Consider the following 17777-nt stretch of genomic DNA (forward strand, 5'->3'; position numbering starts at 1 on the left):
CTCATGAAGCTGAACACAGTTTCATGGTGGAGGGAGGGTTTTCCGTCAACAGCGTGAGGTCCATGCTGCCAACTGGCAGCTCAGGCCCAGAGGGGATCACCCGGCCCTGGGCCCCTCCGGGGGTCTGGCTCCCCTGGGAGGGAGAATGGAGTCCCCATGCCTCAGCCAAGCCACAACTCCCAGGGCGGGCCCCTGGCCCCCTGGGCAGAGGTGGGGGGTGAGGGTCAGGAGGCTGGGGCTGGGCTGACCTGCATCTCCACCTGCAGACGCCCACCCACCAGAACCTCAAGGAGCTGCTGGCCGTCCGCGCAGAGCTGCAGAAGCGGGTGGAGGACCTGCAGCGGGAAGTGGCGGCGCGCGCCTCAGCCTCGTCGGAGCGGGGCTCCTCGCCATCGCACTCGGTGACACCCGTGCACACGTCAGTCTGACACCGCTGTCCCTGTGGCCCAGGCGGGGCTCCTGTGACGTTCCTCATGAAGCCCTGCGCCCACCTCGTCTGGGTGGCGCTTCCCACCAGTGACGGATCTGTGCTAGGGGACGGCCCCCACTCTCATCAGTGCTGTTGTGGCATCAGCACGTCTTTCCCTCCTGCCAGCACTTGCCCAGGGCCACGTGGGGGACCCTTGGGCGAGTAGAATGCAGGGTTCAGGCTCAAGATGGGACATCCTTGTGAAAAACCAACCCACCACCCCCTTTTAAAGGCTGCATTGCCAGCCACAGGGCCTCTTTCGGCTCTTAGCTCCAAACCCTGGGGCCTGACAGTTAACTCTTGGCTGGGGAAGACAGACCATCACCATCTCCCCATGCCAGCAGTCCTGCTGCACCAGTTACCAGTGTGTACATATAAGGTATTTTTTAAAAAGAGAAACATACCTTTATTTTCCTATGTCCTTTTTTTTTTTTTTAATGTTTAGTCACCGAAGGAGACACCTGCTTGACTGAACTGGGTGAGCAGCGGTCAAGCTGAGCTCATGCGAACTCTGACGTGGTTCATTTGAATGTGGTCACCTCGGACCATGTGTCCTGTCCTCCCCTGACTGTGGGACCTGCCTCCCGAGGCAGCCCAGGCGCCTGTCCCCTGCCCCCTTGCTACTGCTGACAGCTGACTGTCAAAGCGGGTCTTCTCTCACCTGTTACCTGCTGTCTGAAGTAATAGTTCTCGTTTCATCAAGATCCCTTCAAACTCAGTTTATTCTTGTCACTGCATTTTGGTACTTTAAAGCCACCACGGCACTGTGACTTTGGATGCCAAAAGCAGAGTGCTCACCTCCCTCAGTTTCCTGGTCTCAGAGCCTCTCGGGCCTTTTCCTGCCCATCTCACAGCTTCTGTCTCTGGGCTCCAGGACTCCATGAGTCTGAGAAGGCATTCATTGACCATCAGACGCTCCATCCACTAGCACTAGAGCTCTGAACTGCTCTGGGTGGCGAGTCAGAGTCTTGCACATTTGCACTCTGCCCTCTTCCTCCTTGTGCCCAGCACTGTGCCCATACCCGCCAGCCCCCAAGACCCCATCCCCCTGGAGGAATTAAGCTTGCCTTTGAGTGGAGGAGACCTGAGTGCAACTTCATGGTAGTATCTGGTTGGTTTCAAATTACTGGATGCTACCCAAAGCCCTCCATATTGACCTTAGTTTTGAAAACAAACATTTTTTTACACTTAAATACTTAAGAGAATAGATGTTTTTCAACTTGAAACCTTCTGATTCTTATAGAAAATTATCTGGTATCTGTAAGGTGTATTTATTCTATGCAATTTGATAACCTTAAAGTCTCCATTTTTACCATCTGGGGGATTTGTTTCTAAACTGCATTTTAATTGATATAACTTTTGATTCCTGCTTCCAGAATAGCTAAAACCTTATTTATGAATGGGTATGCTGGATTATTCATTGATATGTGGATTTCTTACAAACGGGGACCCATTTTTTTCCTTGGAAATATCTATACATAATCCCCCCGCTGCACTAAGACCACTAACCTTGTTGTGGACTGGATGATGTTTGTGAGAACCAGAGAAGTCAAGGTCAGCTAGCCTGCCACAGGGATTGCACCTGCAGGGAGCTGCCCCACTCCACCCCTCCCCCTTCCACGTGCTGGGCCCTAGGAGGACCCCTAGAAGCTCCCATTTGGTTTCAAAGCAGCACAATAGAGCATTTCCTTTGTGTCTTCCTAGCACAGAACTGTTTCTAAAACAACTTGAAATATAGTTTTGTTATGTAAGCAATTCTTTCTTGGTTTTATTTAAGTGTACTAGAATGTAAAACCTTTATGGTTCAGATTTTTAAAGACTGGTACAGTATGATATTTGCCTCATCTGATGCACTGTATTTCAATCTGTAATTAAAATAATGTTTGCTCCATGGTCTCATTTTTTGTTGTCTTTATTTTTGGTAATTTTTCCCTTGTGGAAAATTAGTAAACAGTCATGTCCAAGTCTTTGCAACCCCATGGACTATAGCCCACCAGGCTCCTCTGTCCGTGGGGATTCTCCAGGCAAGAACATGGGAGGGAGTTGCCATTCCCTTCTCCACTGGATCTTCTCGACCCAGAGATCAAACCTGGGTCTCTTGCATTGGCAGGCAGATTCTTTACCATCTGAGCCACCAGGAAAGCCCATTTTACTTACACAAAAATTTATTATGTGTCAAACACAGTCAATACATGTAAAGTACTCTTACATGATTTAATTCATTTTCTAAGTGGTAAATGCTATTCACCCTAAGACTTGAGTGTGTTGGCTGAAATAGGTAACTACTCTAAAATCGGCAACACCTTAAGAAAACACTCAAGATGTGAGGACAGGGCTGGAGCCCACTGAGAGGCAGGTTTGGCCCTGAGGAAGCCAGGCCAGCTTTCCAGGCCATGAGTCCTAGAGCTTAAATGGGACAGACTTATGGGGAGCCACAGGGTCCCCACCCAGAGTCTTCAGAGGGAGTGCTGGCCTTTATGGGAGCTATAAAGGCCTGGATGAAACCATGCTGGCCCCTGCATATAAGGCCCCTTCTTCTAAGGCCTGATGTCCCTGTCCTCCACGCAGGTGTGGGGGCCCCAGCAGCGACACTGAGCAGCAAGGCTGGGAGGGCCACAACTTCTACACGGGAGAGTCACATGGGGGCTTGGGTTAGAGGACTTGGTGCTATTTTACTACAAGGTTGGTACGGCACAAAATGCCATCACACTGTGAGACCCTCCCAGCGGCCCCCATATCTTCCTCATGGAGTGACAAGGGCAGCTCTACCTCCAGCAGACCACTCTGCCTGCACACCCTGGCCCTGTTCCACTTTCTATGGCTCAGTCACATGTCACCCGAGTGGACCCTGGCTACTGGCTTTCTTTGAAGAAGACAACACTGTGGGCTCAGGAGTCGTGAGTCGGGGGCCTGCCTCTGCGCCTCCCTACCCCCATGACATCTCCAGACCTCAGCTCCCTGTCATGCAGGGACCACCCCAGGAAGGCTGACTCTAAGCTGCTCAGCATGAGGGGAAGTGCCAGAACCCTGACCCTCTCAAGAAAGGCCTTTGGGTCCATAATAATGAATTAGGAAAACCAGCATCACTTAACAAAGGGCGTGCCTTCACACTGGCAGAACCAGGGATCGGTAAGGTTCCATTTTGTTTAATGCAAACATGAGAGAGCTTACAATTCATCCTCAAACACAAGCAAAGAAAAAGTATAGGGGATCCTGCCATCGGTCTCCACTGCTTCTTTCTCAGAGAACTGGGACTAACCCCCAAGTAGCCAAGGCAGTGGGCCTGGTGCCACTCTCTGGGTGACACTTAGGGTGCCCTGCCTCCATCCTTCAGGAGCTCAGAGTTGTTATAAACACTGAGTCCCCCATCTCACCCCCAGTTAAACTGATAGCAATTAGATATGGTCAGTATTCTAGCATACTTGCTACCTCCATTACCACCTGGGATGGGCCCAAGCCAGTCAATACAGCTTCCAGGTGGACACAGCTACGAGAGCCCCCAAGAATCAGCAAGCATCAATGCCCTGCCCCAGGCCCCAGGATGGGAGCTCTGCAAATGGATGGCTGAGTGACTTTCAATGCCCCAGTCACCAGCGCAGAGCTGGGTACTGGGCTCCAGGCTCAATGCAGAGGGCACTAAGACAGACAAGGAAGGGCACGATGGGTCTCTCTTAACCCAAGTCAGTGGTACCGAGCAAACGGATCCACAGAGAGCGCTGACTCTTATCACCGACAGGATTTCAGGGTCTTCACCAGAAGATGCGCCTTGCTGCAGAGCCAAGGTGGCCCACCGGGGGCACTGCACCCAGCTATGCCGAGGATGCCACAGGCCACATGGCTCCCTTCCTAGTCACCACTGTGACTGTGACTTCTCTATAAACGGCCAAACTTCTCGGTGGCCGGGAGAGCCTCTTACCACGCACAAGTGCTGCCTTGTGTCTTTCTCTGAAGTGCCTGCAAATGGTGGTGAGCGGCCCTCCTAACGTGATGAGTGCTGCCCTGATCCCTCCTGACTCCGGGGCCCTGATGTCACCCTCTTTAGGTGACAGCAGGCTACCAATGCAAAAGTCCTTCAGAGTGGCCTCCAGCCCAGCACCGGTCAGGGCTGGGGACATTAGTCCATGAGGGCAGGCCAGGGAGGTGCTGGAAACAGGCTGAGCTCACCAGCACTGCCTCCACGGCTCACTTCCAGCCGTCTTCTCAATGTTCCTCACCCCTGGCCACACACAATCTGGCCGGCCTGGCATGAGCCCGCCTGGCGTGGGCATGATGCGGGGCCCATGACACACTCTCCATAACATGAACACACGAGGGAGGCACACGCAGTCTGACCTGCAGGGTCTGTTCTGATGTCAACTGTCTCCCTAAGAAGTCAGAGTTGTCTTGTCCCAGTCTGGTGGATGTAAAAGAGTCCACACACAGCCGTCCTGTAGCATGTGAAGCAGACTCACATGAGGCTTCCAGAAGCGCTTTCTAACACTGCAAACTCATCCATAGATGGGGAGAGGCGCTCTAGACTCTAGCTCAGTCTGACAGCAGCACCCAGGGGAGATCAGGATCACACGTGGCCCAGACGAAAAGTTCCAGGAAGACAGCCTGGCTCCAGCCCACCACAGACATAACCCTCCAGTCTGGGTGCCCCCAGGCCCCCAAGCAATCTCCATCACAGGCAGGCCAGCGGATGACCAGAGTGTGCCCAGGTCACATGAGTGCCCACACCAAAACCATGCCCCTTCCCCTCCTCCCACAGACATCTTCAAGCAGACAGTGGGCATATTTCAGGCTCTGACGCTCATTCTGTCATGTGTAGCTCCTGCTACCAAAATAAGAACACACATGGGAGCGGGGTGGGGAACCCTCTGCAGCCCCAGTATAAAACTCAATGCCGCAGAATAAGTGATTCCTGAAACTAATCACGTCAGACTGGAGACCACATCGATGCCCTGGCATCATAGGGGAATTGGGCCTGAGAGCCACAGCTTCCTACACATACATCCAGGAGATTCCTATACATCCAGGCGGGGATACTGTGACATGCAAGTTTGCACTTCAGTAAATGAAAAGTCAGGGAGCCCAGCAGCGTAAGGGCTGGAGGTGGAAAGAGGAATGGAGATAAAACCCCCCTGGGTGTGGTGTGTGTGCCCGCACTGTCTCCTGGCGCTCACCAGTACACTCCTCATGGCCAGGCCCCTGCCCACAGCCTTTCCAGAAACCCACCTGGTGAGTCAGTGCAGCGTGGAGGGGACACAGGGCCCTGGGTTCACACTCCTGCCCATCCTCTGGCCCTCCCTCTGCTCAGTCTCCCCCTCCCCAGCTTGATAAGGCCTGGGAGCAGGGTGGCCTAGGGAGGCATCAACCCTGGGCACCCGAGGCTGGCCCTGGCTTTCAGTGGGGCCAGCCTCGGATTTGGGCAGCAAGCCTCTTGGGGGGCCCAGTGGCAAGGTGGGCACACAAGCCAGACTCACAAACACCCAGAGCTATGTCTGGGAAACTGAGGACGACAAGAAGCCAATGACATCGAAGGAGCGGTGTGGCAGCCATGGGTCCAGATGAAACAAGGAGCTGGGTCTCTGGCGGCGGCCCCATGTGCCCACGGCCTGCCCAGCGGAGCGGGGCCTTGCATCCTCTGCTCCTCAGATCCGGGGCGGCTCAGGGGCCGGCGGCTCCGTGGATTGCGTCTGCAGGGCCGAGTATTTCACTAGGGACATGAGATGCCCGTCAGGAGGGAGCCACATGAAGACAGAGAGAGACAACCACACCCTTCCCTGGGCACAGAAACCTGGCTCCCTGCCTGTCTGTCCTGGATGATTGGCCTGTGGCAGCTGCTGTACCCCCAGAGAGAAGGAAGGAGTGGAGGGACCCTGTGACCACCTGGGCCTCCATTTCCTCACCTGTGAACTGGCAATATGCAGGAGACCTGGGTTCGATTCCTGGGTCAGGAAGACCCCCTGGAGAAGGGAATGGCTACCCACTCCAGTATTTTGGCCTGGAGAAATCCATGGACAGAGGAGCCTGGCAGGCTACAATCCATGGGGTCACAAGAGTCAGACATGACTTAGTGACTAAACCACCACCCACCCAAACTGGGAATGGTTCTACTGGAGCAACTGGGACAAGTTTCTTTTTCTTTTTTTTTTTTGCAGAATCTTAGTTCCCTGACCAGGGATTGAACTTGGGCCCTCAGCAGTGAAAGCACAGAGTCCTAACCACTGGACAGCTGGGGAACTTCGAAGGGAGGACTCTTTCAAAGAATTTTTTTTTTTATGTTCTTTACTGAATCTATTCCAATATTTCTTCTGTTTTATATTCTTTTTATTGGCCTTGAGGCACAAGGGATCTTAGTTCCCCGACCAGGGATCGAAACTGCACCCTTTCCATTGGAAGTACAGAGTCTCAACCATTGGACCCCCAGGGAAGTCCCTGGGAGGAATATTTTAAATAAAGCATGTAACACAGCACCTGGTACATGGCAATACTCACATGATGGTAGCCAAGAGTTTAAAAGAATGACTACAGTGACTGCTACTGTGGAGTCCATCTTCCCATGTTTGAAATTCTGGGCTATTGCATCCAGACAGTGCAGCGCTGCCACAGACCATTCTAAGCCACCTCATGGAGCCCTGCCCATCATATCCCCAGGGGCACCCCTCTGCCCACCAGGCAGCCACCTTGGCACCCATCCCAGGACAGGCACACCCCAGCTCCTGTATTTCACACCCACCCTGACCTGAAAGCCCCCGGGCCTTGGGTGATGGAAAGTGGCCTGCCTCCTTCTCCACAAAGCCTTTCCTGACCATCTTGCTGGCATTCTGGGGCCACAGGTTGCATCTGCCTTGAGTGGTTGACCACCCTGGGCCAGAAGCCTGATGCCACACAGCTTGTCATGGCTGGCGTTCCGATACCTAGGAGTGCTTGATGAACACAGAACAGGGTGGGGGAAAGCAGGGGCTCCCATTATGGGGGTCTGTGTTTTTTTATAAGTTCTCTGTTGCTTTTGGCAGTTTTCAAATGGAAAGGGCCTGGGACTCCATCTAGAGATTCCCCACAAGCTTCTGTGGGCATTTGGCTGGGAGCGTGTGTGTTTTCACTCACAGGGTGCCCCTCAGTGTACAGACGGCCCTGACTGCGGTCCTGGCGTGTCAGGAGGATGGAGTCTGGTTGGGGAGAGCAGAGTGCTGGGCCCCTGACTTCTGTAGCCCATCTTTCTGGCTGGAAGTTTTAGGAACGGAGACCTCTGAGCCCCTGCTTTCCCAGCACAGCTCTGCTCGGTGCTGGCCCAGCCATTAGGAGGCCTTCAGCAATGGAAAGTGACTAGGAAGTCCTCACCTTGGGGCTCTTCACATACGACGGCCTCCAGGTTCTCCCCCTTCACGTAGTCCGCGTTGAGACCCTCTGCAAAAGGCCAAGGGTGGAGTTGGTGATTGACACAGAAGCAAAGCGTCCCTGGCTATGATGGACCACTCCTGACCAAGCCCTCCATTATGGTGAAAAAAACCCAAGCCCCTTAATGAACTCAGACTCCCGAACCCTGGGCCACCCACATGTGCTGCCTTGGCCAGGGGTTCTCAGCTGGACGGGTTCCTGCAGACAGCGGGAAGAAGTCTGTCCCTGCTGCAGTGTGGAGGGCCAGGTCCTGCTGACAGCTGTTCTGGTCTAGTCAGTTTGGGGGCTTTCTCCTCACTTAACGTCCAAATACAGTTTGGGGACTCTATGAAGCTGAGTACATCCCACGTCTTCTGCTGCTGCTGTTGCTTGGGGAGACTCAAGAGTCCATGTCTTATCTCCAGAAACCTCATCAGAGCCCTGGGCCTATGGGAAAATCAGGCCATGGTTCTCACAAAACCACTGAGCAGGCGCCAGTGTGAGTCACTCCACCATCCTGGGCTGCACTCAGGTTCCTGCCTGCCCTGGGCCTTGCCGGGCTCAAGATGGACACCAGGCGGGCCCAGGAAAGATGGACGTGTGGCTAGTTAGCAGGTGTGGTCAGCGCTCACTTGGGCCGGCAAGGCTGATGGATGAGCAGGCACACGGAGTGGCGCCCTGGGCCTCCCGACTGGGTGCTCAGATGCCAAGCTGGCCTGCGCCACACTGTCTTCTGCCCATGGGCAGTGCTCTGGTTGCTCCTCAGGGATGGCTACCGGTGGGCATCTGAGTCCTAGAGAGGGCCTCCACCCCAGCCCCAGCACCTCTGAGACACAGCCACGCCCAAATGCCCATGTGTATCAGGGAAAAGGAAAGATGGTTGTGAGTGCCAGGGAACAGGATGGGGTGGAGCAAGGTGAGGAGACAAGAGCAGCATGGAGGGGAGGGAGGAGGGGGGTGGGTGATGAAGGGCAGACACCAAAGCAGAAGGGGACAATGAGTAAGTCAGAGCACGTCGTTACCTTGACCTTCTGCTGCATCTGAAGGCAAGACACAAAACTTAGGACCCTGGAGCAAAAACTCAGCCCCTGGCAACAAGCCAAGTGGGCTTTCCGCGCAACACACTGACCCTTGGCGCTGGAGGGCAGAGACAGGGGAAGCAGAGGGTCCCCAAGGCCAGGACCTGTTTGGTGGCTGGAGAAACTGCAAGGCCCCGAGCACCAAGGCAGGGTCAGGCCCTCCTAGCAGTCATGTGCTGTTCCCCGGGGCATCCCCGTGCACCAGGTGCAGAGTGGCTTCTGCTTGGCCTTCTCCGACTTACTTCCCTGTGTGAGTGGCTGAGGCTTAACAGAAAGGGTGGGGATGGGAGATGCTAAGTAATGGCTTCTCAGGGGATTGACCCCCACACACATCCACAGGGCTCCTCCTGATGCTACCCCAACACAGAGGCCAGGGACACTTCAGTGGATGAAACACACACATAGGCACCCATAGGTGTCGATAGTTCAGAGTGATGAGATGGGGTGGTGACACAGAAACCAGCAAGCCCCCATCCCGTGCCATGGGCTGCACAGTGGGTCAGCAGAGGGTGCTGTGGCAGCAGGCAAGACAGACATCCTCCCACAGGCTGGAGGGCAGGAAGGCAGCCCGGGAGGGTGTCCCAGGCCCAAAGGATGAAAGCTGCTAGGGGAGGAGAGGGCATGTCAGACAGGGTGCTGGAGAGAGCGGTGCATCCTCAGGGAAGTCAGTGCAGCTGTGCAGAAAGGCTTCTGGGGACACGGACCACAGGGAGAGAGCAGAAGGGATGTGGATGGAACCATACCATGAAGGGCTTTGAACGTCAAGCTCAGGGGCTGGGTCAGAAGCACATGGGAGGTCCAGGGGGAGCAGTCCCTGCACACTTGAAACAGGGCCCGCGGGCTGTTCAGAGCAGAGAGAAGTGGCAGGGAGCCCAGGGCAGGCGGGGGGAGGAGCTGATGGAACTGCCCAGATGTAGGACAAGGAGACTTGGCAATGGAGCAGAGCACAAGCCCCAGGAATGGGGACCCCTCTGATGTCACATCGAGGGGACAGAAGGACCCAGGAGGGCCGGAGGGATTCATAAGGGGAGGCATGGACACAGGAGCAGATGCAACTTACAGCTTTGGAAGATGTTGCTAGCACAGGGGACAGACACAGAAGCAAGAGGGGGCCTTTTTCAGATGTGGAGGATGCTCTGAACTCGGTTTCCTTCAAAGGAAACCGGGGCTGATGATGGTACTCGCAGGAGGGTGTGGTTTCAGCCACGACAAAGACATCACTGACAGACTGAAGGGAAAGGACTGGGGGGCCAGCCCTCAGATCAAGTGGGAGGCTGGGAGAGGCCCACGGGTTCCGTGAGCTTCCTGGGAGCCCCTGTCAGCCCTCCAAGCATGCTGGCTTCCCTGGGCCAGGACCCCCAGCATGTGGCCCAGCAACACCCTAACCCCTAGAGCCCCGCCCCCGCCGCCCGAGAGAGATCACATCTACGTCCTGCCACCTCAGTATCACAGGTTTATTGTCCCCCAAATGCTGTACAGTTCACTGATTTCTGTGTACCAAAGCCTTCATATTCAAATTTTATTGGGTTTTGACTGCTAATCCAACTAGCGGAAACTTGCACCTCTTTGTTTTAGGAAACAAGTGGGAAAATAACGTACTTTCACCTGAGTGCCTCTGCAGAGACAGACACAATCTAGACGTCTATTCAGTTTGGAAATCAACCTCTCTGATCCTCCCTGTTGCTACCTACCAGCACTCTTTCCTTCTGGATTTATCGCTTCCCATGTGCAATGAGTTCCTTCAACAGTCCCTTCAGCCGCTGTCTCATCTACAAACTGAAGGTACCCGCCATGATGCCCCGTCAGGAGGTGGTGGTGCTTGGGGCAGTGATCCAGGCTGAGCAGGGTCAGGCACTGGTGAGCATGGGAAGCCATTCTGACTCTGACTGCAGGCCCAGCTTTTACTTCTTCTCTTATCCAACATGCAATTTCAAGTCTCCAAGCCACCCAGTGGCCCCTGAGCCATCTGGCCAAATTCTGCTGTGGGCATGTCTTTGATGAACCATGGATTGCGCTCATCTCACTGTTAGAGTTACAATGCTGAACTGGGGTGAATTGTGGCCCCCAAAGCCTCTGTCCATGTCCTCATCCCTGGAACCTGTGGATGTGACCTTATTTGGGAAAAGGGTCTTTGCAGATGTGACTAAGTTAAGGATCTCAAGACGAGATCGCCCTGGATTTAGGGTGCGGCCCACAGCCAATGACGAGTACCCTTTTAAGAGACAGAAGATGACACAGTCACAGAGATTGGAGTGATGTGGCCATAAGCCAAAGGATGCTTGGGGTTACCAACAGCTGGGAGAGGAAGAAAGGGTCTCCCCCTACAGCCTTCAGATGGAACCAGTGCTGTTGCCACCTTGATCTTGAACTTCTGACCTCCAGACCATGAGACAATAGGTTTGTTGTTTTAAGCTGCTTGTTTGCTTTTGAGCTGGGACAAGTGATAGCTCTAAGGCCAACCCCACCTGCAGTTCTGTACTCCTTCTGACTGTTCACACCACTCTACACAACCAAGCCCTGGAGCTATAGCAGGGCAGCCATGAACAGCTGTGCAGGTTGTGCACTGAGACACGTGCTGTCCCTGGGGTACTCCCGTGCACAGCCTGCAGAGCTGTATGCCGTGGCCCCGGTCACAGACATTGTATAAGAGTAGAAGCACCAAATGTCATGGCCAGATGGAAAATCAGGCTGGAGACATTGGCAATAGCTACACGCAAAGCATTCTAGGACCCAAGTCCATTTCCTGGGAAGCTCAGCTCCAGGCTAGAATTAAGGGCAGAGGCCCAGAGCAAGGACAGGGGAAACTTCACAGGAGATGGTCCTGAGCCGCAGGAAAGAGGGAAACTATGGCTGAGTCAGGTTCCCTTACTTGAACTAAAGATTTCCCATCTTCAACCAGAGACACACTCTGCGCACAGCAATACATCAACACCGTGCTTGTAAAACAACTGAGTGTGGTCTTGTTCGCCCTCAATGGCATCCCTGTATGGATCCCTTAACACAGGGTGCCTGTAGGCGGGCTTCTGACACAGATTCCATCTGTAACTATTCCATTCACATACCATGGACAGACTCATGCTACAACCTAGAATGACAGCCACCAATATGACAAAACTCTTCCTCTTGCATTCCTATTCCTTTCAAACAATTCAGGATTCCATGTATTTTAAGATTCTGTGGCTCACAGGGGAGGAACAGGGGCACTCGGGCAGCAGCCAGCTGCTCCTTGGGATCCGAGAGGGAGGGAAGGGTTGCCAGGGTGAGGAGTGGGCTGGCAGGCCCAACAATGCTGCCTGCTGGGACTCAGAGGTCTGGGGGACATCTGCCTCCTGTCGCCAAAGGCCCCATGTCCCCTTGGGCAAGATCCGAAGCCACATAGAAATCCAGAGGCTCTTTCCTGTTCTACGAGAAGCCTGGTGGTCACCCTTGGAAGACCGAGGTCATTGGGCCCACCCCAATCCTCTCTTCCAGGCTGGTTTATACTTCAGTTCAGCCTAGGTCTGTCTCCAAGGGCTTTAAAAAGCGCAGCCCCACCTCCACCTCACCCCAGGGAAGTCTGCTGAATCTCAGCTTGCTCAGAGTGCTGCCTTCTCCTCCTCCAAAGCCCTGGCCCTCTGTTCATCTTCTGCTGTGGGAGGGCATGGCCGCAGGTGGGTCCACTTACGCTGTATGCTGAAGCAGAACTTCTTCTGCTGGTAGGAGATGTAACTGGATACAGCACCGATCAGCGCCATGGCCAGAGCACTGGCCACACCGGCAATGGTGCCAGTCTCTGCTGACATTCCTGGGCAGAGGGTGGGTGGGGAGGCACGGAGAGAGGTGGCCGTCAAAGGAAGGTCGGAACTGCCCGGAGACCCAAGCAGCCAGCAGTGTCCCCCTGTGGTTTCCACAAAAACCTCAGGATTCCCAACTCACCAGAGTCAGAGTTGTCCCCGCCACCATACTGGCCACCACCTGCATAAAGGACAAAAGCAGTCAGTGTCCCCTGTGACCACCAGCTCAGGGTCGGGAGTGACAGTCCCTTCCTGACTCGCTGAGACCCCTCTTCATCTCTGCCCCAGGGGACTTCGCCCTGACTACAGCAAGACCTGCTTCCTTATGCCTGCCACCTGCCCAAGCTGAGGGGGAGCTTTTTATTTTTGAAACGAGTGACCGTGCACTGAGAGCATGTAGTATCCTGACTCTTTACATGCAGCACTGCCATACACAGGGGCAGGTGCCCCCTGCAACCATCCACAACACCCCACCGAGTGAAGGTGCGCAGGTGAGGGATCTGCCAGCAGGTGGCAGAGCTGAGCTCACACCCGGCAAGCCTGACTCTAAATGCCAACACTGTGGGTCCTGTGCACCTAGTGCCTCCGGTAACATACATTTACTGTTTATCTAATTACAGAATCACGGTTATGTAAAAGTTTGTTTTAAAAAAGGATGAAAGACTAGTATAAAAACAATTCATCATCCTACTATTCAAAGAGATTTATGGTTAATATTTCAATTTCCTTTCCTCTTGTGCTTAGCCCTTTTACATGCTTTTCTTCAAATTCAGATGCTTCTACTCCGGTAACTTAGGTACACAGGATTAAGTGATAATCAAGAGCTTTTTAAGGCCATCTACTTCTAGCTTGGCATATAGTGTGAGTTGTTTGTGGAACACAAAACAATGCAAGCTGACAATCCCTTATCTAGGATTTTGAAATTCAAAAAGCTCTGAAATATCACAGAGATGGAGAACAGATTAGTGGTTGACAGGGGTTAGGGAGAGTGAAGAGTGAGGCAGTTGGCTCTGATTAAAAAAGAAAAACGGGAAGGACCTTTGCAGTGACAGCACTGTTCTCTTGATTGCAGTGGTGGTCACAAAAACTTACACGTGGTTGAATTTCAGAGAACATACACACACACCAGCACACATACAGCCCAGACAGCAGCTCCCTGACAAGCAAGGGATACCATTTAGGACATTTAATTAGCCCTGAGCGCTCTTTCCTGGGTGCCCTATTCATCTCAGAACACAAGCTCATTAATGAAGGGAGACTGTACTCCCAGAGCCCAGGGTTCTTGGGGGAAACCACTCTCGGATGCCGGAGGCAATGACCTTTGACATTTCCTTCACCAATCAAAGACTCTGGGTGGGGGGCTGTAGGTTCACGAATTATAACAAATGTACCCCCTGTTTGGGATGTTGCTAATGGAGAGACTGTGGGTGTATGGGGGGTATGGGAACTCTGTACAATGTTCAGTTTTGCTGTGAAACTGCTCTAAAAAATAAAGTCTATTTTTAAAAATAAGAATCTTGAGGGAGAAAATGAGATTTGCTATGTTCCCACCTGGGGCTGAATCCTTGAGTCAAATGTGTTTCATGGACATCCCTGATTGGATATGAATGAGTATTTACAAAACAAGGAGCACCAGCATTTTCAAAAACAGTATCACTGCTGTTGGAGAAAGCAGACCAGAGAGCAGGACATGAGTCACCCTGTATGTTAACAAGTCAGCAACGAGGTAGCCTGTGAGGGCTTGGAGTCTAGCTGCACTGGCCCATCGCTGCTCCCTCCTTCTGTGCTCAAGGTGGCCATCGTCAAGGGCAGTGGTGAGCCCCCACACGGATGTCCTCTGCTGACATGTTCACATCACTAGATTTCCAGGTAAAAAGTGAAACTGAAGTCGCTCAGTTGTGCCCAACTCTTTGCAACCCAGTGGACTGTAGCCTACCAGGCTCCTCCATCCATGGGATTCTCCAGGCAAGAATACTGGAGTGGGTTGCCATTTCCTTCTCCAAGGGATCTTCCCGGCCCAGGGATCAAACCCAGGTCTCGTGCATTGCAGGCAGATGCTTTACCGTCTGAGCCATCAGGGAAGCCCAGGAATGAGCAACTCTACCCACTCTTTCTTTCACCTTGAACTGGAATGAAGCTGAGTGTTCCCCAGTCTCTCTTTCCTTCTTAATTCTTGATTGTAAGAATCCACAACAACTTGTACCTCATGATCTGTATGGCCATGAGCTATGAGGGTGTTACTTGAAAAGAAAACTGGAGGCCCCCTGCCAAACCTGCCTAGAGGGGCATGCAGAGGGAATACAGGGCTTCCCTTGGATGTCAAAGAGATACAAATGCTCAATTCTGTAGTCTAGGAATTCCTATCTGACCTCAGTTATTGGACAAAAGCATTCTTCTAAAAAGATGACAAGCAAATGGTATTCCCTTCTCAAAAACAAACCCACGTGATCATGTGATCACATCCTGTGGGTGACCTATTGCTCAGATGGGCACATGGGCTGAGATACTGTGAGGGTAAAGAACAATCGGAAAACAAAACTGCAGTCATTCTAGCTCCTTCCACCACTTCCAGTTCCATGAATCTGAAGTGAACTTGGCCACAAAGGCTTGCCATTGAAGTTAGCCAAGCCAGTGTCATGGTTTTGATCCCTGTTTGACTACTGAGCTCTGTTTACTTCCTCTGAGCACAGGCTGAATCCACTTTCTTTACAAAAGGCATACCATGCAAAAAATGCTATTGGGACAACCAATGACCCACTGGCATAACAGATTTATCCAAACCAACACTACCCATGGAAATAAGTTTCCAATAAATATAAAATAGATGAAGCAATAGAAGCACTAGAAGAAAATGTGCAACAACATTTATATTGTCTTGGGGTAGGGAATGACTTTCTAAACCTGGCCCTCAAGCTTGGAGCCTGAAATCGGAAAGATCATACCAAAAGTAAAAACTTCACTATTAAAAGCATAAGAAACAACAGGGGACAATGGCTAAACTTCAAAATCAACAAACTTTGTACTTCATAACCTATCATCAAGAAAGGGAAAGACAATCCATAGAATGGAAGAAAACAATGGCAAATTCTATATCTGATAAGGGATGAATATTGAGAATAAAGAAATTCTACAACTCAGTAAAAAGGCAAAGAATTCTGTTTTAAAATGAACAAAGAAAATGAAGACATTTCTCCAGAGAGATATTCAAATAGCCCAATAAACACATGAAAAGATGCTCAGCACCATTAGCTACCAGGGAAATGCAATCAAACCCATGGTGAGATACCACTTCACACACATTAGGATGGCTAGAATCTAAAAAAGGTAAATAAGTGTTAGTAAGGATGTGAAGAAAATGGATCTTTCATAGAGTGCTGATGGGAATGTAATATGGTACAGCTGCTGTGGAAAACAGGTTGGTGGTTCCTCCCAAAGGTAAACACAAAGAGTTACCATGAGGCTGGACAATTCCACTTCTAGATGTGTATACCCAAGAGAATTGAAAACACATGACCACACAAAAACTGGTATGCTGATTTCATCATAGCATTAGTTGTAAAAGCAAAAAAGCAGAAACAATATAAAGGTTCATCAAGTGATGAATGGGTAAATAACATGTTTTCACAAGGTATAAAAAGGGATTAATAACCCCTAACATAAAAGAAGCCCATACACATAAATGAGTAGAAAATGGGGCAACAGGCATGAACAGGCAATTCACATAGTATAGTAAGAGTGTCTAATAAGACAGAGGTGAAATGTTTCATGTCTTGGATTCAAAGAAATGGAAAATTTAAACAAGACAGAATTTTGCACAGGACTTCCCTGGTGGCTCAGACTGTAAAGTGTCTGCCTACAATGCGGGAGATCAGGGTTCAATCCCTAGGTCAGGAAGATCTCCTGGAGAAGGAAATGGCAACCCACTCCAGTATTCTTGCCTGGAAAATCTCATGGATGGAGGAGCCTGGTAGGCTACAGTCCATGGAGTTGTAAAGAGTCAGATACGATTCAGCTATTTCACTTCACTAATCTGCAAAGATGACAAAATTAACCTATCCAATAAAGATGAGTATATGAGCAAACAGGAAACTGTTTACTTCTTAGTGGTGGAAATGGCAGCTGGTATAATTGTCATGGAAAACCATTTTGTAGTACACTCAAAGAGTTGCATGTTTAAAAATTTACACTTCCGGTGACCCAGCAGTTCAAGTTCTAGGAATTTATCTGACACACAATTATGGTTGTGTGCTTTTGGTGATGAGGATGTTCATCACATTACTGTGTATACTAGTAAAAAGCTGCAGGAAAAACCCCTTCTGCACAAATATAGGTCCTCATTTTAAAAAGTCACAGCAAAACATATTATGCAGTAGTTGACATGATATTTTACAGGACTCCTTAATGACAGAAAAAAATATTCAGGGTATTACTGAATTTTAAAAAAAAGCTGGTTTTAAAAAGGTTAATACAAGCTAGTAAAGTAATGCTCAAAATTCTCCAAGCCAGGCTTCAGCAATACGTGAACTGTGAACTTCCAGATGTTCAAGCTGGTTTTAGAAAAGGCAGAGGAACCAGAGATCAAATTGCCACAATCCGCTGGATCATCGAAAAAGCAAGAGAGTTCCAGAAAAACATCTATTTCTGCTTTATGGACTATGCCAAAGCCTTTGACTGTGTGGATCACAATAAACTGTGGAAAATTCTGAAAGAGATGGGAATAGCAGACCATCTGACCTGCCTCTTGAGAAACCTATATGCAGGTCAGGAAGCAACAGTTAGAACTGGACATGGAACAACAGACTGGTTCCAAATAGGAAAAGGAGTACGTCAAGGCTGTATGTTGTCACCCTGCTTATTTAACTTCTATGCAGAGTACATCATGAGAAACGCTGGGCTGGGAGAAGCACAAGCTGGAATCAAGATTGCCGGGAGAAATATCAATAAGCTCAGATATGCAGATGACACCACCCTTATGGCAGAAAGTGAAGAGGAGCTAAAAAGCCTCTTGATGACAGTGAAAGAGGAGAGTGAAAAAGTTGGCTTAAAGCTCAACATTCAGAAAACGAAGATCATGGCATCCCTTCCCATCACTTC

At 51.1% G+C, this 17777-nt stretch overlaps 2 protein-coding genes across 6 annotated transcripts in view; one reads left to right on the forward strand and one right to left on the reverse strand.

Moving 5' to 3' along the window:
* MTMR1 (myotubularin related protein 1) overlaps window positions 1–2363 on the forward strand; it is a 59826-nt gene extending 57463 nt beyond the window's left edge. For 4 of the 5 annotated variants that reach the window (XM_052663553.1, XM_052663557.1, XM_052663555.1 and 1 more), the window contains 2 exons: window positions 267–418; window positions 915–2363. In XM_052663553.1, coding sequence (XP_052519513.1) covers window positions 267–418; window positions 915–942 — 180 coding nt within the window. In that variant the 3' untranslated portion in view covers window positions 943–2363. Of the gene's footprint in view, window positions 1–266 lie in introns of all 5 variants that reach the window. The other variant, XM_052663552.1, reaches the window with a different exon arrangement.
* Window positions 2364–3599: 1236 nt separating this feature from the next.
* CD99L2 (CD99 molecule like 2) overlaps window positions 3600–17777 on the reverse strand; it is a 136007-nt gene continuing 121829 nt past the window's right edge. Inside the window, exons 6-9 of the mRNA XM_052663558.1 lie at window positions 12826–12864; window positions 12575–12694; window positions 7796–7861; window positions 3600–6167 (exon numbers count right to left, since the gene is read on the reverse strand). Coding sequence (XP_052519518.1) covers window positions 6103–6167; window positions 7796–7861; window positions 12575–12694; window positions 12826–12864 — 290 coding nt within the window. The 3' untranslated portion in view covers window positions 3600–6102. The remainder of the gene's footprint in view (window positions 6168–7795; window positions 7862–12574; window positions 12695–12825; window positions 12865–17777) is intronic.

The sequence above is a fragment of the Budorcas taxicolor genome, chromosome X (genome assembly GCF_023091745.1).
Source record: "Budorcas taxicolor isolate Tak-1 chromosome X, Takin1.1, whole genome shotgun sequence".
NCBI lineage: Eukaryota > Metazoa > Chordata > Mammalia > Artiodactyla > Bovidae > Budorcas > Budorcas taxicolor.